The following is a 24,635-nucleotide window of genomic DNA, read 5'->3' as shown; positions in this document are numbered from 1 at the left end:
TCAGAAGCTGATTGGTGAAATATATTTTCTGGCTCAAACTTAACCAATCGGGTTCTCCTTTTCTCTTAGAGGCGATTGGATGTGCTTGAATCGCAAACAAGAAGAACGGTCCATCAAAAAAGATTCTTTCATTTACCTGATGAATACTTGCAGAAATAAGCAACTGAAATCTTTCGATTTAAACTTTTCGCGCTAATTTGTTATTTGTTTACAAAAGAGGAATACAGAGTGGTATAATATTATTTTTTATTATTATTATATTATCATTCGGATCATACTAAAAAAAGTAAGAATTTTTGGGGGATATTTCCATCATCATACCTTTAAAATTTTTATTTATTTTCAAGGCTGGTGCCAAGGACTTAATTACTAGCCAGTAAATTAACCAAATTTCAAGTCTTTGCCAAGGGAAAATCTTAACAAATTTTTATGATTAATTTTTTCCCTTAGAAAACTTAAAGCTAAAATACAAATTTACTATAAAATGAGCTGTTTTAAAAATTCAAATCAAGTTATTTTATAGTTAGGGAGGAGTAACTGATCAATAAATGGGAAAGTGGATAAAAAATGTAGATGTTTTATCGCCTTTGAAGACAAAAAAAGAATAGGTATTGGTTAATTTTTGATAACTTTAAACCTAACTTCGAAATTTTGAAAATCTTAAATTTTGAAAATTAAACCTAACTTCTAACTAAAGCATTAATATAAATCTGAAGCAACATTTGATGTTTTTTTTTTAGATTCCTTTAAAAAAATATATTTCATTTTGAACGTACCTTTTCTTTTTTTTTTTATTTAAAGAATTTTTCAAAAACTGTCAAAATTGTAATCATTCAGGAAAAAAGGATCACGGTAGAAGATAAATTATTTGAATAATTTAATTCTCTTTTATTAGTTTTTATACTACTCTCAGAGATTTTAACTAAATTTGGGCACTGGTTTAACACATTCATTGCCAGCCGAGTACAGATGGTTATACTTTGAAAAGGGATAATTTAGAAGGATAAAATGAAAGTTAAATTTTCTTATTTTAGCTACCTACCCCATTAAATTTTACGATAAGTTTATTTTTATAAACAATATGTCATGAGAACATATATTTTCTGGAAAAATATATGATAATATGCATTTAGCTATCTATTAATCTACTTAATGACGCAAACTGTAAGAGAGAATTTTGTTGTGATCCGGCGACAAATGTGTTAATCTGTATTTTACGAATGTTTTTGTTTCACACTGGACTTAATGTAACACTAATTAGTTATACCACATATCTAAGTGAATTTACGATAATCAAATTAAAAAAATACAAGATTTATTTAGAAAAATTTATGTTGGAGTAATTTTCAGGATCAAGAAGAATATATATTTTTCTTTTTGGTAGAAAAAATCGTATGCCAATACTTTTGCTCAAACATAATTTTTTTCCCCCAACTTATGATTTTATCCCATTCTGCACAGTGGTGAAAGAAGCACGGGCTCGGATTATTATTATTTTTTTTAATTACTTTGAAACAGTTTTATTCACAATAGCATTAAATTTAAAAATACAACTTTGCGTAGAATTTCTGATTATAAGTGGATTCAATATGGCAGAGGTACATCGTAATCGACAATTTAATTAGTTTTTTTAAAAAAATCGAAAATTTCCCTAGCTCTAAGAAATTTGAATGAGGCAATCAATATTAACATTTTGTACCTGGTCACCACTGGAAAAAACATAAAGAAATTGGAAAAAATTTTCAAATTCAGTTCTAAATTTAATTTATTTAAAAGCTTTTCACATTTGTCTTTTTTTTAAAAAAAAGGAAAGAAAATAACTTTTTATGTTATTTTAGTTTTGTACAAAAATTTAAAATCAATTTATCATATAATCTAAGACTCAGTTTGAGTATTCCAGGTGTACCCTGGAATTTCGCACTTTCTGTATTATCCTTCCGGGTCTAAATATTAGGAGCAGTGCCTCTATTTTTTCTGAGAATATTGTGGAATTCTGTGTTTCTTAAGACCATTGGTTCTCAGACTTTTGCTAATCAAAAACTTATAATCTGAAGAAATTTTCACAGGATTCAGCAATTTAAAAGTCAAATTTAAATTTTTTAAAATTCCCTTTAACAAGAATTTACATACATGTTATTCTTCCGCCAATGAGCAGAAATCCAATTTGAATTGCGCTAGAGGGCATTATGAGATTGGAAATGCGCTGGAATACACTAATATTGCGATTCTTATTCTCGCTGTTCAAATATCAAGCATCGATTTAAGTATTTTCTTGATTTAAAAGTTACATGTTGTAATTCGTATTCACATGATTTAAAAATCCGAAGTAGCGATTTGTATTTACTCGTTATTAAAATCAATTTTGTGATTTGTATTCACATGAATTTAAAATCCAATGTTACAATTTGTATTCATACATTTTCGAAGTCTAATATTCCAATTTGTATACATGCGTTTGTAATATCAAAATCGATTTTCGTTTTTTTTCCGTGATTTAAAACTATGCATTGCGATTCGTTGTTTGTATACGCGTTTTTAAAATCCAATTCATATTCACATTAATAAAATTCAATTTCACGATTCATATTCACGCAATTTCAAAAATCCAACATCTGGACTTTTGTAAGAATTAAGATTTTCTTAAATTAGTTACTATAAAGGGTGATATATTCTTCATTTGTAGGTAATTAAACAATAAATCTTATTTCAAAAAATTATATTAAATACGAATCATGTATACTATATATATTGGTATCTTAAAATCGATTTTTTACACTAAAAATTTTTAGGGTTTTTCACTTTGTGTCAAAATTACCCCTCTTATTCACACTCAACAATAATTATAAAAATTAGTATACTATTTGTAATTGTGAATTCAACATGTGATTAGTAATAGATTGTTTGCTTAGTGTGTGATCTATTAATTAAGTAATATTAATTGCAAATACAATATTTCAACAATTGTTTAAATAGTTATGAAATTTAATTTTAAATTCTTCATTTATATAAAATATTTAATTACTACTGTTCTTTTAATTTTTTAAATTCCATTATTTTTTTATTTCCAATTGTTGCTTTATAGGTTTCCCTTTATTTAAAAGTGATGTATTAATTATCTTGGGTATCAATACTATTATTTAAACTAGATTGTAAATATAAACTATATTACAAAAGTTTTTTAATATGAGATCTTATTTTTTGAAAAAGAGCTTCTTCCACTTGGGTTGGCAGAATTCTATTCCTTCTGTGATGGTTTTTTCTTCTACTCTAGAAGAAACCTGCCATATTTAGATGCAGTAAAGGGGAAAAAATTTCTAGTAGTACTTTAATTAGGTCAGAAAACATTATTTTAAAAATTCTTATTTATAATATTTAAATTTATTTAGTTTGAATACAAATTTACTACCGTTTCACGTCACCTTCACAAATTTAACTTTAGTAAGAACGGTAGTTTCACAAAATTTTAATAAAGCAAGTTCTAAGCTTCTCCTCTCCTCTTAAAATTTTGTTTTTGTATGACCTAGTTGAAAATGTTCTCATAATGGAAATAACTTGTAGTGCCAGTACTGTTAAATGCATGTTTTTATTAAATTCAAGTTGAAAGGTTTTTATGAATTTTTAAATTTGGATATAATTTTAAGCCCAAAATTTTACAATAGCAAAATTAATTTTGAATATATGGGAAAAAACATATCGAAACTTACCAGTCATAAATGATTTTTATTTGTAGTGATCCCATTTTGAAAATATATTCTTACTTTACCATATTTTTGTGTCAATTTTTTAATATATTTTTTATTTACACAAATTATGTCTAAATTTTCACAAAATAGGTACTGCTCAAAAAAAAAAAAAAAAAAAGTCTAGACAGACCCTTGGAATATAATGTCTGAAAGAAAATACATACATCCTCAAGCTCTCCAGAAAATGATAGTAACGAAAAGAAAACAAGTATCAGAGGTAAAGTTTTGTTTATTACCAGTCACTCATTCTAAAGCATAAAATTTCTTCATAATGTTCTTCCTTGATCGCGCTTTTATATTTATCTTAAATGTGGTACTACAGATTTAAAACCACATTAAATGATTTGCAGAGTTTTACTAGAGTCACATACAACTTGAATCATTCTTTCAATATGACAAAAGAAAATGTTGTTTTACAGCTAATCTTATTTACACTATAATAGTATGTACAGCACATACTATTGATCTTTTTTTACTTTTGATCTAATAGTCTAGGGGTGCACAACCTTTTTGAGTGAAGGGCCACTTGAACAGCAGGTTGGCTAACGAAGGGCCGCACGTGTATTTAGTCATGTTAATGACAAATGTAATGACAATTTAAACATTAGCGTTCCATTTTTTTTTATCAATAAACTTAGTAATATCAATAACTTAGTAGTGTTCCATTATTAGAATTCATTCAAAAATAAAAAAACTTATACTTTTTTTTTTTTACAAAAAAAAAACTTTCTATTTTTATCATATGACCATAGATTTTTCCAAATAAATAAACATTGAGGAAAAGAAATGGTTTTTTTTTTCATCATATCATGCAATACGAAAATTCATTTTAGAATTAAATTCTAATAAATAAAAAAAAAAAACTGCAATGCCCACAGAATGAAAGTAAGAAAAAGTTTAGTCATATATAAGTATTATAAATTCAAATTAAATATTTTAATTGAAGAAAATGTATAGGTTTGAAACAAAAGCCTAAAATAAAAAAACTGTGATATTTCAAAATAAAATTCAATGCTTATTTTGTAATGTACTTTATTATTTTATTTTATTAATTATTAGATTTTTTTGTATCTTAAACATTTTCCTTTTTTATCGAAAAAGATCACTTAAGCAACAAAAAATTGAAATCCAAACTACAAACAGTGAGCAGTTTAAAAATTCACGTTTTCCGCCATTTTATGAATTTCTCAAGTTGAAATAACATTGCATTTAAATTAGGGAGGGATGTAACGAGTATTTGGCTATTCTGTGAAAAATTCAGTTGGTTGAATGATCGGTCAAATATTCGGCAGAATATTTTTTAGAAATGTATTTTTCTAAGTTATTTTTATTTTTGAATTTTTATAGATATTACTTTTTTTTTAACGGGATCGTCAAAATCATGTTGAAAAGTATAGAAATAATTGGGAAAAAATATATTTATGCTGAACTCAGCACGAATAAAGCGTGTCAAATGCATGATTTAAAATTTGCATGTCGTAATAGAATAATTGGAATTTTTTATAATACGTGGGAACAATTACAATTCATTACCACATTCGACCAAATCATATTATAATAACGAAGGAAAAATAACTAGGATTTACGATAAATTTGTACCGAAATACCGTATCAAAAAGTGATTATAATTGCGCGATTAACAGTCGCACACGTCTAGCACGTGTCGTAATAACATCATAGTTAAATAACGGGATCGTCAAAATCATGTTGAAAAGTATAGAAATAATTGGGAAAAAATATATTTATGCTGAACTCAGCACGAATAAAGCAAGTCAAATGCATGATTTAAAATTTGCATGTCGTAATAGAATAATTGGAATTTTTTATAATACGTGGGAACGCATAGCAGTAACTGCCAAAAAAAATTGTTGAAAAAAAGAAAGAATTGCAAAAAAAAAAAGATAAGAAATGGAAGGGAAAAAATATATTTATGCTGAACTCAGCACGAATAAAGCGTGTCAAATGCATGATTTAAAATTTGCATGTCGTAATAGAATAATTGGAATTTTTTATAATACGTGGGAACGCATAGCAATAACTGCCAAAAAAAATTGTTGAAAAAAAGAAAGAATTGCAAAAAAAAAGATTAAAAATTTAAGATGAAATCGTTACAAATGAAGTGAACGAAAAGTGATTATTTAAATTTGCGATCTGAAAATCGCGTCGTAATAAAAATTCGGGATTTTTGAAATCATGTAGAAAAGCGAAAACAACTGTTTAAAAAAAATCATTTATATTTACTATAAAATCGGCTTAAAGAAAGCACGTTAAACGTACATTTACTAAAGAATCTGTTAAAATTGGTTGCGTCAAAAGTGTTACTCTATAAATGTCTTATACGATCGGTGCTTACATACGCATGTGAGACCTGGACAATGACCCGTGGAGATGAAAATATGATAGCTAGTTTTGAGAGAAAAATACTGCGAAGCATTTTTGGTGGAATAAATAAAAATGGCACCTGGTTTAGAAGATCAAATACGGAACTCTACAAAGCATATAAAGAACCTGATGTCATTAAATTTATCAAAATTCAAAGGATTAAATGGGCAGGCCACATTATAAGAATGGAGGATAGCAGGACAACCAGAAACGTTTTCTGTGCCAGGCCAACAGGTACAAGAAAAAAAGGACGAGACTGCCTTGAAAAGGACCTACAAATTTTAAAGATAATTAACTGGAGAACCTTGACTAAGGGAAGAATGTCTTGGCATAGGCTTGTTGAGAAGGCCAGGGCCCATCCTGGGCTGTTGTACCAATGAGAAGAAAAAGAAAACGTGATGACTTAAAAGTGCGATTAAAAATTGCTATTTTAAAAAAAAAAATTGTATTGTGTTTAGAAGCTCTCGCGGGCCGCACTTCAGTAGTCGAAGGGCCGCATTTGGGCCGTGAGTTGTGCACCCCTATAATAGTCGTATTTTCACGTACTACAAAACTCTCTTAATAGCTCAAAGATGTAACCTAAATCATACTAATTAACCCCTTAACGCACAGATTTTTTGTACAAAAACTGGCCCAAAAAATCAAAAAAAAAATTTTATGTAAAAGAAACACACTTTAGAAAGAAAAAAAATTTGTGGATTGCCCTTTTGTTCCATGGAAAAAGGCTATATTCAGAGGTGCCAACTGCTTCGGACACGCCAAAATAATCCTAAAATAACTACAAAGTAAATTTTGCAAATATTTGACTATTTTTGCTTGCTTTTTAAAAGGTATAGCATGACATAAGTACTATAAAGTGGTGAATTATATAAGCCTACGAATTATTTAGAAATAGTGGTGGATAAAAGTCTACTGAATCACAATTTATAAATTACCACTTTGAAATATATATTTGCTGTCCAGAGCAAGTTGGCATCTCTGTGTATTTTATTCTTGAATAAATAAGTGTTATAGCTTACAATGCTATGTAAATCATAAATATCAATAAAACGATTTTTTTTTCTTAGCTTTCACATTGTTATTTTCAATTCTCGATTATATTTGAGTGTGAAAAATTATAGCAGTCTGAAATACAATGCCGCTCGAATTATCTCAAGTGTGCACGGTTTGACCTGTTTATCGCGCTCGAATTGACTCGAGCGCACAAGTTAAAGGGTTAATTAGCACCGACAATATTTTAAGTTACAAAATCAGACACAAAATTTACTTTTTCTGAGTAAACATACCTTTTTTTCATCAGATTTGGATTTTTGACCCTAGAAATGTAAGGGGTAGCTACAATCTTTTAAATATGGTTGCAATAGTTTGTTCAGGAGAGCGGTGCAAAGTAGTTTGGACCAGTTAATTTTAGTTTTTGTTTATTTCGTCATATCAAAAAAGAATTTCACTCAATTATAAAATTAGTTTGTTCAAAAATAATAAAATTCAAAAAAAAAATTTTTAATAGTTATTTTTGTTTTTCTTATTTTATTTAATTGTTGAATTGTACAGTTTGAACATTTTTACACTATTTTAAAGAATGTTATTTTATGTAAAATTTGTAGTTTGATGACTTTTAAAATTCGATTTCTTAGAAGCAATTTGACAGATTTCGTTCAAAATTTCTCTTTTGCCATATAAAATTGCATGCTTTAAAATTATATAAAAAATTTCATGCCTTACATTTCAAACAATTAAGACTATTATTAAATGAAATAAGTAATTATTAAATTATTTTTTGCATGGAATTATCTTTGGATAAACAAATTTTATAATTTTGTGTAAAAATGTTTCCTTCTGCTAAAATATTTCTCGAAATATGACGAAATACACCAGAAAGGGGATTGCAGCTACATCAGAAATCCGAATCTGTAAAAGGAAGGATGTTTATTCAACAAAAATACATATTTCTGTCTGATTTTGTAATATAAAATATCGTCTGCAGTAATTAATTAGCGTATTTGAGGTCTCCCCCTCAATCAATTAAGATTAAGTTCTAATTCATGTAAATCATATCATTAGATCTAAAGTTATTCAGAATGTTTAGCTCATTTTTTTTTTTTTTTTTTTTTTTGTGTGCATTGTACATCATACAGCTTTGGCATGTTATGAACATAAAATCATTTATTTTTATCAATTTTCTTTATAATATTGCAAAAACTAGAAATGTTTTTTGTTATAAATTGTTCAGAGTTAATTTTTTTTTTCTTCAAAAAAATATTACTTCAAATCTAGACCTTATTTAACGGAAATAAAGATAGAGACAATTGTCCTAGAACCTCATCAAAAACTCTTCACAAAAAAAACTTATTAGTGTCTTTGAATTAGTTTTTTAGAAGAAAATCACAAAGAATTTCTTTAGTTACAAACAAGAAAATACAAAAACTAAAATTTTAAACTGAGGTTCCGCAATAAGCTTTGTCCTGGTCTGGGGTAAAATCATTGCTCAGTCATGCCTTAAGTTTCAAGATGGAAAAGATTTGTGAGGTTTTGAGTGTCACTTTGTGAATCTGCCTGTGATTCTCTGTTATGATCACTGTTTCAAAATGTGCATATTCTATGTGTTGAATTATATGATGTTATTTGTATATGTTATGATAGAAAAAATGCTCTTGATTTATTTTTTAATTACTGCAATTTTTTCTCACCAGCTTCAAGAACAATGTAAAGAGCATGGAATCAAAACAAGGAGTAGGAATACTATTGAAGATTTGAATTTACAATATTTGAATTTAAAAGCTGAAAATAAAGTGATGAAAAATAGTAATCCGAATGGTATAAAACTGTTACCTTCTCATTTCTTACATTTTTTTTAATTATTTTTTTTAGGTATTGCTTATAAGTATGAAAACTTTCTTTCTTAGTCAATAGCAGTGGTTTTTATCTGCATAGCATTTTTTAAAATTGCTTAACGGTGCATATTTTAAATTTTCGTTTTTTATAAACCCTTAAAGGGACTTTTTTCATTGGGTGTTTTTAAAAAGCTCTTAATTTCCCCTTTTCCAAAATAAGATTTTTTCTTTATCGTAGCGGTGCACAACCTGCGGCCCGCCATCCCTGGATTTTTTGGTCTGCGGCAGCAACCTGAACAAAATTAGAAAAAAAATTAATTTTTTTTTAAGAAAATTTGAAATTGTGCCGCTTAAATTTTTGACATACCCAATCTCGAGCAATGTAGTTTTTCAATGGTTAACCAGGGTTCCCACAGGTCAGGGAAAACCTGAAATTTTCAGAGAATTTCATTTTAGCTCTAAAAAATCAGGTAAAGCCGCAATTTTTTTATGAAAACCTAGAATATTCCTATAGCATACCTGGGAATTGTCCGTAACAGTAATCAATTATTGAGATTCGAATTAAATAATTCTAACATTAAGTAGAATTATTTCTTGTAAAAATTTCACATTTTAGTCAAACTGAAATGTTCTCATTTTCATTTAATGATATTCTTTTACTCAGAAAATCTAATATTTCACGTTGCAAATAAAAGAATCAAAGTTTTCTGATGAAAATATGGTCTCAATTTTCATTGAAATTTACTTGAAAAAGTAATGGATTTTTTTTTCTTATTTCTAAAATTAAGAGGGAACCCTGTTAATGCTTTGGATTTGTGCTTAGTTTTGAAAATCCCAATATTTTTAATACGAGATTATTACGATACATGAATTTCAGTAATTACTTTTGACACTCTTCGTGTGTGTCGATCTCATCATAAATCCAATTACTTTTCATTCGGTAGTTATTGCTACCTAATAGCAAAAGAACATTTTATTTCTCTTGTTAATTTCATTGTTGGTGAAGAACCATCGTCTCCATCACTGGCAAGCTAATGACTTTCCTACACTCTTCTATTCATGAAACATCCTTGTATCCATATTTGTTATGAATGAAAAATAATGTATTTCCAGAAAACAGTGAAATAACTAAAATGTGGTAGGTTTTTTTTGTGACATTTTTATGAAAATGTGAAAAAATAGAGTGTATAAAAGTTTAATGCAAGACCTGTTAAATTATAATGTTGCATAAATGGTGTGATAACCCCTGCATTGCTTCCAAATGGGAGATTTGGTGGGTCTGCGACTAAAAAGATATTTGTTAGAAATGTGGTAATATGATCCTAAATATAGTAATCATTGTGCATTATAATTTGTAGATTCAATTATGAACTCTCAAGAGAAATTTATCATAATAACCCTTTTATTTATTGTCATATTTATTATATGAGAATAAGTTTGCTTATCTAAATAAAACAAAATTAACTGCAATAATACATTGAAAACTAGCCATCTGTTCATGCTGACTGTTTTCTTTCTCTCTGTCTCACACAATACTCACTGATAGCTCATAATCACTTACCACAAAGACTCAAACTCAAAAAATATTTATTTTTCTCCATAAACATGGTAGGCACCAGAGATCGTAGATCTCTATTGCGTTCACAATACTGCTCGCTAATAGCACAAAACTGAACTTACTCGTTCTTTCTCTATACTCTAGTTACAAAAAACATACCTAGATGGCATTGCTCAGAATACTGACTGCTTTTTTGTTTAACTTAACTTTTGATAGAATTTAAGAGAGACCAAAAGTGCATAAAAAATGTCACTTTCTATAAACACGAATTAGGTTTTGCAGCAAACTAAACTGGAGACAAACACTCTAGTATAAAAACTAGTGGCAGCTATATTTAGAAATGTAAGAGATTATCTGAATATTTAAAAAAAAAAAAAAATAGGAGTGCTCTGGTTACATTTTTTATGCTATTGCGTTTGTTAATGAAAATCTACTACTCTGTGGCTTTATATTCAGCTGTACAAACTTGCAGTTCTGTGTTTACTCTGATGCCTTACCATCGAATCCACGATATAAGTATTTAAAGTGGATGTTAGAGGATTGGGAATCTGGCCGTTCCTTCTAACTCACTGCTTTTATGTTTCGAGAGATTTATATATTTTAAATTTGTTACAATTTATTAATGTTTCTTTGATAAGCAATCTTCTTTCAAATTTAAGAAACTTATATCATAAAATTTTTAGACTGCCACATTCTGAATGAATAATTTCTTAGAATATCTTGAAACAAACCATAAAATATGTTTGTTGCAGTCATTCCTAGGTGCAAAACACTGCTGTTTGAGTGGGTTCATCAAAAACTGCAAGAGGATGTCAAAAATTTGGAAGAACTACTTTCATTTCAAAAGGATATGAAGAAAATAACTCTTGAAAAAGAATCAGAGTAAGTGTTCATTCATTGATTTAACAAGTATAATCTAGAATTTTTAAAAAAGAAGTTGGAAAAATTCTGTTCTTACGTGCATAACTTGGACTTACCGAGGAATTTTACTTGAACCTCTTGAATACATTTTGTTAAAGTTGTCTCATGAAAAGCATTTGGCAGTGTGTGAGCATTTCACTACCACCATAAGAGTTTTTTTTAAAGAAAGGAAGAGAAAACATGCACATTTTAATTCAAAATGTTCAAACTATTTGTAAATTTTATTCAATTGTTAAAATTGTTTCTTTTTATCCTGATCCCAGCCTGGATCAATCAACTGTTTCGCTGCCCAATATCAACGGAAACCTAATACCTACAAATAAAATTATGTATAGACTTTATTTTATCTGGAGCAAACAACGAAGTGCTGTCTACCCCCATGCAAGCACTCTGATTTTATTCATTTATTGTGATACTGATCGTTACCCATCTGCATACAAAAACAGATTACACTTCTCTTTCTCGCTAAATTAGAAGGGGTTCTTTTCTTGTCTTGTATAAGACACCCCAAACTATTACAAGCATCAGTACTACTCTACAGGAGTATCCTGATATACTTATTGTTTTCACCAATGATAAGTTTCTCAAGGAGAAGAGAGGATCATGTGCCAAAAACAAGGTGAATTTTGCAGGCGCCTCCTCATTGACAGAGGTCCCATCATAGCTTGTGACACATTGGAGAATAATTAAATTAATTTCATCGTTAAAATTGTATTAAAGAAACAGTAAATAAGATTGTGAAATCCCTCATCTGTCTTGTTATAAAAACGACAAGTAAGATGAAGTAATGGATAAGCAATAATCATGCGACTATAGGGTGCCAACAGTTGAAAAAGAAATAGGATTATTGCCATGACCAACGAGCTGCAAGGACTCTGAACTGTCATTAAGGATCAGGGATCAATTCTTAAGGGCAATTTGAAGTAGAGCTGAAAGCAACAGGCAAGCCACATAGTGAGCAAAAAAATGGCGACTCAAATAAACCAGTCACTTTTTTCCATCTTTTGCTTTAAATCTTTCCCAATTTTTGATGCCAGTTGCTTCTGCAAATATAAAATAAATGAATCACTTGTCCTGTCCGCGGGAAAGTCTTATTATAAATTTTTAACGCTTTTATGTTATTCAACTTATTTTTGTAAAAAAGAACTGACATTTCATTTTTACTGAAGTTTTCTTATACTTTTCTGGATTCTATGTTAAGGACTGAACAGTTAATTCCATTGAGGAAACAAACACAGAAAAATATTTCAGCATATTTTAATATCTGCATATAATAATATAACCTTTGAATGATAGTAGTACCTCACCCATTCAACCTTAAAAATTTCTCTTTTTTAATTTTACAATAATTAAAAATGTAACTTAACATATTCTCTCTACTAAGTTCCTAAAATGTTTGTTGTATCACATTACATAGTGTAGAGATATATACTATTATTCAATTGTGCATCATTCAAATCTTTCTCATATTCATTGTTTATTTATTTCAGGTTAAAGAAAATATGTCACGAAGACACTCACCAATTTTCGAAGGAATTCGAGGAGTAAGATCATTTTTATATTTTACTATTTGTTAAAATGCCCAGACTAAGTATCAAATGATCATATATTTCTGGTTCATTCATTTTACAAAACTTGCCTTGTCACCCCATACACAAGCTCTAAAACAGCACTATTGATTTCAAAAAGGTTTACATTTTAATTACCAGAAAAATTTCAATTGAATCATCTCAAGAATTGAATATGCTTCATTCTCAATTTGAAATCCCCTCGACCGATGTTGCTTTGCTTTATTTTATGAGTTTGATGTAACATTAATACTTATGTCATATTTTCATGTATTTAAGGATTCATAATTACAACTGAAAAAAAAGGTGAAAATTTATGCTTAGTGACTAATTACAGAGCTGATTGTGCTCCGGAAAAAATCCAGATTTCCAGAGTTTTTGCTAATTGCGATCCAAGGTCCAGAAGTTTCAAGAAATCATTGATTATATTTATGTATAAAAATTCTTTTATATTTTATTTAGAAATATTAGAACTAGAATTTATATTTGGCATATTTTTCATTTGTAAATTTTTTTCTGGTAGAATAATAAATGTGATTAGAGATAAAAGTAAATTTATACATAATTATTCATTTAAATTATGCTGCATATAATTTATTTAGAATCTCATGTTTTGAAAATATCAATGACTTAAATTTATAAAGACATTAATTTTTTGAAATGCGTCATTAATGAATGTGTCAGAAAAATTCTCTCAATATACTGCATACATTTGATCTTCTTACCCGTGAACTTGAATTTATGTTGCAAAAAATGTCAAAAATAAAGGTATTTTGAAGATTACATGAATGTGTGTTGATTGTAAAAATAAAAATAAGAAAACAAACTTATTTTTATTGTAATTAAAAGAAAATGTGTGATTATGATGATAAGCCTCGATCATCTGAAAATGCCAATTCTTGGTTTTGTTTATTTCTAATAATCTAGATTTTGCATTTTACCAAAATGCATTTCATATTTCTTCTCTGTTTGCAACTGAGCTATGTCTGACTGCTGTTTAATACATGTTTTTAGTTATCAAAAATTTTATTAAATATAGTTTATCATCACTTTTTATGCATTTTAAAGAAATATGAGAAATTTTCTTTGTTATATTTATATTGTTCATAATGTACTGTGTCAATTACTTTAGTTCCCAGAAAATATTTTGAATTGATTATGTTTTCATAATAATTCATAATCATTTTAAAAGATTTATTGTTAAGGTACTATTCATTTTAGTCTATCTTGTCTTATGACAAAATATTTTATATCTGTCTGTTAATTAATTAATTATGTTCATTAAACCTAACACCTATGTAGCACAATCTTCTGTCCTTAAATAGTTTTTGTATAGCTTATTACCTATTTTTCAAATTTATTTTAATGAATTTCTCTGAACTCTAAAATTATAACACATTATCTCTTAAATGTTGAAGTGCTAATTTAGGTGTTTAAAGATTTAAATCTTTGATTATTTTTAAGGAAATTTCCTTTAACTGAAACATGTTTTAAAAAGATGCAATTCCCAAATTTATTTAAAATTTGAACATGTTAGTAATTTATCCAAAAAAATAATGAAATTAATTGGTACTTATTTGTTTTAGTGCATAAAAAACCTTTCATCACTATACCAGTAGAGCCTATTATCACAATTAAGAAGGAATCACTGGTATCTATTATAATTTGGCAATTTTTTTATGGTCTCAAAACGAAGGAGTGCCAATTATTAACACTAGAAAATACAAAACTTGCTATAAAATTAGAGAAAACAAAGTGAGCAATATTTTTAATGTTTCTTAATTTGGAAGACAAATTAATATAGAAATTGAATTAATTCTGATTCCCTAAAAACCAAGTTCTGCCAAAAAGATTATGCACCATTATGCTACATATTCTTTATCTAATGCTATATATTTCTAGTGCGAAAGAAACTGAAAACTTCAGGTCTGAGATTCTGATTTATTTACATGAAAAACTGATCCGTAGGATGGTGAGTAAGCATACAGTTATACTGGAATATAAGAATAATTTATTTAGTTAATTAAAAAAATTTCTTTTAGTCCCTCTTTCTAAATAATCATTTGCTCCAGTGCCCTTGAGCAGAAAATTTCCATTCACCAAAAATTAGTCGTTGTCAGAGCTCAAAAAATCTCAAAATTTTCTGCCAGGTTGGTTAGTCTACAAAATACTTGTCCAAACATCTTTTTTAATTAACATTTATGAAAGCATATAAATGTACTTATTAATATAATAGTGAAAAATGGCATCCACAACATTATATATTCATCCACACTTTTATATCAGAAGCTATTGGTATATTAGGTGTAAATCGTTGACTGATAAGAATGGGTATTACAGTCAAAACTCTATATAATTATCCCTGAAGACAATACAAAAATAGATATCACAATGTGAGGTTGCTGCATAGTGAATGTACGAAACCGTAGCTAATATTTACACATAAATACTGGATTTGTTTTAACAAAAACATTTTTCTCCTATCGACTTCCTTCAAAATTTATAATTTCTATTTTAAGCATAGGGTGATACACTGGTTACGATATGATGACATTTTTGCTGAATAATAAATGTCCAGAAAACTTCAAAGTCTAAGAAAAACTGAAATCAAGTAGAATGTTTTAACTCCAAAACAAATCACCTAAAAAAGAAGAAGCTCATATGATGTTAAGAATAGCTGACCTAATCTGCATTGTTATTTGCGTTATTAAACTTAACATTTTTTTATATCTAATTTTAATATAAAAATGTTTTTGCAAGCTAATAAAGTTATGGAATTGTAAAGTGTTAAAGTTGGGAAACCAAGATAGTTTTGGCACAGGGGTCAATGCAGGTATCAGCTTGTAGACAAGAAAAAATAAACAATCTGCAATAAATAGTGAACATCAGAATTTATTTTGTGATACAATTTGAAATCGGGTGGGGGGGGGAATACAATAGTTTGCCCTAAAATGAAATAGTAATTAACTCATGGCTTATGTTTGCTAAATAACTTTTTGTATTAAGATTTTAAAACTAATTTTTTTTTTTTTTTTTTTTTTTTAGATATCATTACTTTTTTTAATAAGTAATATTCTTCATATTAAAACCAAACAATTACTATTTACCTCTGAATATATTTTTATAAACTTTTTCCTCAATGTATATTTATTTCTTTTCTTTAGAGAAGAATTACTAGAGAATATTTTCCTGCTGTCGCTATTAATCAAAGACAGGTACTTATGTTTTTGTTTTGGCTTTGCTGAGTTTTTAACTGAAACATATTGATTATAATGAAAATTTTAAGAAATATTGACATTGTATTATAGTAGTTAGAAAATGTGTTCTGTCTAATGTTCAAAATAGTGATTTTCTTTTTTAAATTTACCTTTTTATGATTTTATTTGCCAAAACAATAATTATACAGGGTTTGTAGTTGTCCTAATATTCCTGATTAAAAATGAATCCTTATTGTTACTGATTTTTTGCTTTTCCTCCTGATATTTCTGATTTTTGTATGGAACGTACCATTTAAACTAAAACACAATTTTATAAGAATCATTTGGATATTTTTTTCTAAAAAAATTCTTTCAGTAGAAAAGACATGAGAAATGGCACCCATCAATGTCAAAACTAGCATGTTTTTATTCCTTTTCTCCTCAGCTGAACGAATGATTGCTAAATCAGGATAAGAACAAAAATTTTCGTATACAACCCCACTCTTCTTACAGAATCGTTTTCTATTTTGTCATTTTACACCGCTTTTCATCATTAACTAGTCATTAGCACCCCCTTGGCAGAATCGTGGATTCTTGCAGAAAGATTTTTCCTTTGGGAAGTAAAAAAAATTTTAGTTTTCTTTTCTGCAGAAATTTTCGTTTTGTTTTTTATGTGATTATTACTATTGATTCCCACATAATTTTTAAAATCCTATATTTTTAATGTGATATTATTTATTACAGCTGAATCTCGAAATGAAAACATGCATTTAGTTTCTCCTTTTCGAAGAATCTGATTCCCGTGATTTCATTCATCAATCTTTTTTCTTTTTTTTTTTTGGTAGTTACTGCTATGAATTTCATAATTTTTTTAATGTGATGATGATTTACAAAAGGAAAAATTTTTATTTTTAAAAGTATCTCACAGAAAGATAGAATTAGAGAGGCATGTCTCAGGGATAGACACTTGACCCCAAAGTTATGCACAGCAGGTGGCTTTCACACATAATCATGAATAAGAGCAATTTTTTAAGTAAAAACTTTTTCACTAATATAATAAGTTTCATTTTTTATTCATTCATTTTTTCTAATAAAATAAGTTCTGGTTTATAATGCTTTCATTATTTTAAAAATAATTTGGTACTAAAATACTAGAGCCTTATTGATATTTAAAAACAGAACATATCTTATTCATATTGACTGGGTCCAAATTATCTGAACCTCTCTAAATAACAATAGATATCAATAATTTGAACATGTATTTTTAAATTCATGATCCAATATTATTTTTTCAATCATGATTTGAATTTACCTGCAAACGATGTCACACATAGGTATATCATGATATTTGTTTTTGGCATAATTATTATACCCCTTATTATTATTATTTTTTTTTTTTTTTTATTCTGTTATCATGAAATAATATTTTCTTGTCTAGATAGTTATGTCAGGCATATAAGATACAATTCAAAAATTTTACTTTTTATACTATGAAACCATTGCAGTTTTTAAACTTTTTATCTTGAGTTTGATCTCATTCTATTCCACATAAAAATACACCATTTCTCTAGGTAGCATCATTTAAGTGTTTGCCTCTTTATCCTTTCTCACGCCACAAGTGCCCCCATGAAGCCCTGACATTTTTTACCATATACTAAGAAAAGGGTGCTCAACAGTTTGCTGTTGGGTAAACTTTAGATTAGTTGTGACAATTTTTGAATTATTTCTAAATGATTACTACAATGAAGAAAAGAGGGAGACTGCATATTGATACATAAGTAAAAGAAAAGTAATCACCTTTGGATAAAAATGGTTTATATATTATTTCTACTATAAAAGTTATTTTTTAAAGAATGTTTTTGAAAATGTTTAAGATCTTTGAAAATTTTGAATTTAGTGTAAATTATATCGATTTATATATTTTTAGTACATTTATTATTTTTTTTAGGATATTGGGGATAGTTTAAAGCAAGGCAAGAGCTTGTTTTCAATTCTACAGGTACATTTTTTAGTATTATATTATCATTACATTGTTATAACAACTTATTGACAAAAATTTATCATTTTAATCAAATTATATTTAAGCACAAATATCTTTCGACTCTCAAATTAAAACTCAAGAACTGTGAAGATTCAGTCAACTCAATGCTTTTCTATAACCTTTAATTTATTATCTATTAAGTATCAAGGCAATGTTTTTGAATAACTTACTAGTCTAGAGTCACTAAACAGTTAAAATAAGATAGAAACATTTTAAAAGGTAAAATCTTAAACCATGATGCATAGGAAAAAATAAGTAAAATCAGATTACATTTAACTCATTAGTGTCTGTTAATAATAAGCAACCTCAACATTTGCTTGAAAAGTATTTAAATCAACCTGGACTGCATTCAATCACTGGTTGGGGAGAACTTTAAATATGCAGCAAATTGTGAAATTTATTGAGTGATGAAAATTGATTAGGTAATAATTCAGGGTAGATTTTATGAATTTAAATTATTTTTACAGTTGGAAATGATTGAAGGAAACTTAATTTAATGTTGATAACTGGCTGTTCGATTTATCATTTTTTTATTGTTCATTTTTATAATTATTTGTTCATTTTTATCATATATATAAATTTGAAACTAATAGGCATGGAGATCTCAGCTAGCATCTGTCTATCAAAACTGCTAATTCTGTAATTAGGATTCTTTTACACTTGATAAGAGTAAACACATGTTGGGCATATGTAAAGCCTTTCTCCTAATTTAAAGAAAGCTCAAACTCACATACATAAATAGATTTATGTTTTGTGAAAAAAACATATTTGTAGGTATAAAAAGGAATTAATCGATTTAAAAATAAAATCATTCTTTACTATTAATTTCTGATATCCATTACCCTTATGAGCAATTTACAGAGCTGAGAAAATTTGCAACGGACATTTATATCTTTTAATATTCTTTATGGCGTCAAGTCTGCCACCAGGGAGCGGTTAACGAATGTAGCTTTGTTTTACATCATATATAAGAATTTGTAGATATTTTTAAATCAGAGATTATCATAATAGTTTACTTTTTATTAAACTGTTGGCATTGACATTATGTAAATTAAATTTAAAAGTTTAAATAGAATATTCACTTATACTTAAGTGCTTACTGCTTGTTGTTTTTCTGTTGATTTGTATTTTCAGTATGATAGTCTTGTAGTCATCATCATCTCGAGTTTAGGAGTGAGTTTTGATAGCCTCATTATCTTTGTATTTTATTTATCATTTAAGTAATGTTCTAGTCAACGTAAATACGTCTAGTTTGGAATTTTGTAGCGTTAAGCTGACCTCCAGCAAATGTGTCCGTGCACAGTTCTCGCAGTCAATGCGTGTTCATGATATATTATTTTCTCATTATTTGAAACATGTGGCGTGTCAAGAAACTCAGTCAAAGTAAGAGTGATACAATCTACAGTGATTTTGATTGACTTTAGAAACTATGGGAACATTCAAATTTTTTAGACCTTTTTTTTTATTAAACATGGGTCCCTATTTAAAATAACATGAATCTTCTATTTTTATTCTTCAATGACTGCACACTGAGCTGAAATCACCAGAATTTAAATTTCTTCTGTTTCTTGCTTTATCTTTTCTGTATTTATCTTTTTTGTTAATATTTTTTGGTAGCAAGAGTTGTTTTTTTATTTTATTTTGAAAGTTTTATTTAGCCTACTTAAATCTGATAGCATAATATATAAAAAAAAATTCTGCCATGGAAAATAACCAGTCCCAGAAGATGCTTCATACCTTTTTTTTCACATACCTTCAACCATTTTTTGGTGTATATAACATGCTATATTGCATTAAGTAGACTCGCTGTTAAGAAAAAATTTCATCAGCAAAAGTGCTTCACAAAAACTACATTATAGTCCACATAAACTCTTTATTATTATTTTGCAGTTTTACAGTTTTTAGAGTTATCTTATGGTTAATTTATACTAATTTTCAGAGAATTTTACTAAAAATAACAAAAATGAATATGTTAATGTAATATATTTTATAAATTTATTTAGTCAGTGTTGTTACAATATATAATAAATTCATGAGATAATGTAGAATTTTTTTTCCCTTTAAGGCATTATTTCCTGATTTAAAAGAGAATACTCTTAAACCAGATGAGTGGGAAAAAGTAGAAGGAACTTATATTAAGACATCTTATCCCCAGGAGTACCTGGAATTATTGCTCGCGAGTGAAATCGTTTACATCGATGACGAAAGACCCAATTTTATGAAAATTATGACAAAGTGAAATTATTCATTGGTGTAAAATTCATTTGTAAATATTTTTCATGTATGACAATTATTATTGAAGTGCAAGACTCTTGTAAAACTTCTTTTAGGATTAAAAGTTTTGTAAATAAAAATCTCTTGTAAATTGTACCCTTTCTTTATGCCTGTTACCTACAATTGATTATATAGGAGAATCTTAAACAAGCATTTTTTAAACTTTTGATCGCCGCTGCCATCCTTTATGTATTGGTTTGACTTTGTGGATCCCAAAGGTTTTGACTATTACTCCCAACATATGGCTGAGTGATGTAAGGGTTCCTTAATAATCCTAAAACTGTCTCTGCTATTTATAGACTTTTTTTTTTTGGCTTTAGGAACAGCTAATTAAAAATATCACAATATACTTATTTCAAATAAATAATATTACTTAACTGCATTAATTAAAATTTTTAACGAGAAGGATGGTGTTGCATTTCTCTCACAAGTGCTGTTATATCAAGTATAATATTTGAAATCTCATTTCCGGCTCTACGCTTCCCAAATGGTATCTGTACTTACATTTAAGATAAAGAAGAATTGAAATGTTCCATCATATAAAGAAATATTTTGGAAAGACAACAGAGCTTACATTGAAAAAAATTTCTTGGAAATGACACAAAAAGTTTGGGACTTTTTCTCTGAAACCAATTTCGAAGCTCCATCTGAGGAAATTTCTATCAGCTGTTCTTCTGCTGATGTGGCGCACACATCTACTGCAAATGGATCTTTAATAAAATTATGTTTTCTTTCATAGACAGGAGAATAACTTTCACTTTACTCAGCTTAAATTAGTAAGTGTTGTGCAATGCATTATGCAGGGATGCTACGCCTGCGCCATTTGCGACAAACTGAGACAAAACGGCATAACTGCGCCATTTTGCGACATTCAGCTCAGTTTCTGCCAAAGCTGCGCCATTCTGAGACAAAACGTCCAAAATTTGGCAAACCTGAATTCAGTTTCAAATATTAATCCGCATTGCCGTGAGTCATTGGAGATCATTTTGCCGTTCACGTCTCCAAGGGATGAAAGACTTCCACAAAAAAGCGGAAATCTGCTTTTTTTCTCCCAATTTTTAAAATTTTCGACCATGTTCCAAAAACTAAAATTTTTTAGGGAGTCCAATTAGAGAAACCCAAGCCGCAGGAACGATAGTCGGATTCCCGCGACTTCCGCTATAGAGTGGAAAGGAGTCTAATAAGTGTTTCGTTTCGACCACCGATATGATTTTTTTTTTTTCGTTTGGGTGATTTTCGGAATTTTAAATATTAGGAATTGCGCTGGAATATGCTAAAATCGCGATTTTTAATCAGACGATTTTAATATCAATCATCGATTTTCGTATTTAACTTATTTAAAATTTATGTGTTGCGACTTTTTTTACGCTGTTTAAAAATCGTACTAGCAATTCCTATTCACTCAATTTAAAAATTCAATATCGCGATCTGTATTCTCGCGAGTTTAAAATCCAACGTCGCGATTCGTATTCACGCATTTTTAAATCCAATATTGCGATTCGTTATCACGCAGTTGTAATATCAGATCTCGTTTTTCGTATTTGTACGCTATTTAAAAATTACTCATTGCGATTCGTATTCACGTGATCTAAAAATTATTCATCGTGATTCTTATTTACGCGATTTAAAAATTCAATATCGCTATTTGTATATTCGCGTTTTTAAAATCCAACAGCGCTATTCTTATTCACGTGATTTTAAAATTCAAAATCGTGATTCATATTCACGCGATTTTAAAATCCAACCGCACGATTCATATTCACGCGATTTTAAAATCCGAAATAGTGATTCATATTGACGCGATTTTAAAATCCAATATCGTGATTTGTGTTTTTTAAATCCAGCTGCGCGATTCATATTCACGCGATTTTAAAATCCAATATCGTGATTTGTATTTTCGTGTTTTTAAAATCCAACAGCGTGATTCATATTCACATGATTTTATAATCCAAAATCGCGATTCATATTCACGCGATTTTAAAATCCAACCGCACGATTCATATTCACGTGGTTTTAAAATTCGATATCGTGATTCATATTCACTTCATTTTAAAATCAAAAATCGCGATTCATGTTCACTCGATTTTAAAATCCAATATCGTGATTCATATTCACGCGATTTTGAAATCCAATATCGCGATTCATATTCACGCGATTTTAAAATCCAAAATCGCGATTCATATTCACGCTATTTTAAAATCCAATATCGTGATTCATATTCACACGATTTTGTAATTCAATATAGCGATTCATATTCACGCGATTTTAAAACCCAAAATCGCAATTCATATTCACGCAATTTTAAAATACAGTTTCACGATTCTAGAAAGAAGTAGAATTAAGTTTTTTCTTGAATTAGCTACTGTAAAGATGTGATATATTTTTCTACAGTTGTTGCATTTAAACAATTACTAAGTGGTGCATTCATAATCACATTTTATGATTGTATATTTAGCTATATAAATTAAAAGAACATAGTCAACTAACTAATCTTGTGAATGCAAGAAAGTACAATATACTAGTCAATGCCAATTAACTAAAAAGTTTACTTTTATACTTAATAAAGGATGCAAGTCATTTTAGAAAGAAAATTATATTTATGTGTGTCTTTTTAAATTGTTTATAATAGTTTTTAAATATTTCTGTTTTGATATAAAAATGTATATATGCTAATTTTTGGCTATTAAGTGCTCCCTAAAATTTTCTTGAAAAATTCCTACCTAAAATATTTCAAAATTTCACTGCACCTCCTGAATTCTATCAAAGAGTGTTTTTTTTGTGTTATTTGCATTTTCTTAAACTCTCATTATTTAATTACTGAATTTCTCTTTTAATTATTGAAATCTGTAGACCTTTCATTGTAACTGAATATTAGTTATATATTTTGAGATGAAATTTGAGCTCAAAATAAAATGGGTATTTTCCCTTTTGAATTACTGAAACTAAATAGATATTTCTTTTTAGAAAGTTAACACCATTATATTTTAAAAAATAAGAAAGTTAAAATTTACTTTGTAAAATTCTGGAACAGATACTATTCATTGGCATAAATGATAAATGCAATATATATGAAAACAATAGAGTCCATAAAACAATTTTGTGGACTCTTATGATCAATCATATGCCGGTTTTTTAAAATCCTAGCAATAGTGAATGTATGTATAATTGTAGTACTCCTAGTATGCTATTAATGGTTTTATGGATCCTGAAAATTATCTTTATATTGTTATCAAACTGATTAATAATCATTTTAGCTGAGATAAACTGAGTGAAAAAAATAATTTTAGCTGAGATAAACTGAGCCAAAAAGAGATTTTAACTGAGACGAAATGCAATTTCTGGTGAGACAATTTGATATTTTGCGAGTAGCATCCCTGATTATGCCTTCTTAAGGGATCTTCTCCTAGTTAGAATGAAGAAAATCTTGGGAAATGCTTTAAAATTATAATCTGTTTTTAAAATTAGACAATGATCCTGCTTTTTAACCGTCACGGCTAATTTGTCTTCAGCTTGAAAAACAGTAACATGTGCTTCCTGAAGATTCACCATGCATAATTGACCAAAAACTTCTGACAGAGATGCCAGTTTAGAAAATGAATTCAGTCAAAATTTTTGCTCAGTGGGGAAAAGGTTTTCAAAAGAGAGAAAGAAATTAACCTCTAAAAAACGGTCAAACTTTACAAGTGGAAAAAAAGTCAATATCAATCTTTTTATATTATCAATACTGCTCATTATGTCAACAGTATTGATCTAATGCAGTGTTTCCCAAACTTATGACTTTTGTGTACCCTTTCTAAATTTTTTGTTGCTCTGTGTACCACTCATAAAAAAAATGAATGTATTTTTTACTATAAAAAAATTGCCTAAAAATTAACTTTCACAACTGGCTGTTGACACCACTCATTATTAACTGTTAACTGCAAAAAAATAGCCAATAGAAAAATACGCAATTTTAAATTTTCATGGCTAGAATTGTTTTTAAATAAAAAAATTTTAAAATTTCGTTTGTTGCAAGATATTTCGCATAAGAACGAGTACCCCCGTCAAACTGTTCCCGTACCCCTCTGGGGGTACGCGTACCACACTTTGGGAAACACTGATCTAATGTATCTGAGAGCAA

At 28.3% G+C, this 24,635-nt stretch overlaps 1 protein-coding gene across 3 annotated transcripts; it reads left to right on the top strand.

The window, feature by feature from the left end:
- Positions 1-131: 131 nt before the first annotated feature.
- On the top strand, positions 132-20,609 carry LOC107448553 (uncharacterized). 3 transcript variants are annotated; one of them, XM_087159050.1, is made up of 9 exons: positions 132-286; positions 3,834-3,960; positions 8,816-8,939; positions 11,267-11,396; positions 12,926-12,979; positions 14,906-14,975; positions 16,168-16,218; positions 18,149-18,199; positions 20,307-20,609. In XM_087159050.1, the coding sequence occupies exons 2-9, from the start codon at positions 3,886-3,888 to the stop codon at positions 20,478-20,480; spliced, it is 729 nt and encodes a 242-aa protein (XP_087015176.1). In that variant the 5' UTR covers positions 132-286; positions 3,834-3,885; the 3' UTR covers positions 20,481-20,609. The 3 variants fall into 3 exon arrangements, with proteins under 3 accessions (XP_087015176.1, XP_087015178.1, XP_087015177.1); XM_087159051.1 differs by having other exon boundaries at positions 143-231; XM_087159052.1 differs by lacking the exon at positions 16,168-16,218.
- Positions 20,610-24,635: the final 4,026 nt, after the last annotated feature.

The sequence above is a fragment of the Parasteatoda tepidariorum genome, chromosome 3, assembly GCF_982258835.1.
Source record: "Parasteatoda tepidariorum strain Cologne lab strain chromosome 3, Ptep-v5.0, whole genome shotgun sequence".
Classification (NCBI taxonomy): domain Eukaryota; kingdom Metazoa; phylum Arthropoda; class Arachnida; order Araneae; family Theridiidae; genus Parasteatoda; species Parasteatoda tepidariorum.
This window is presented reverse-complemented; position numbering and strand designations above follow the sequence as displayed.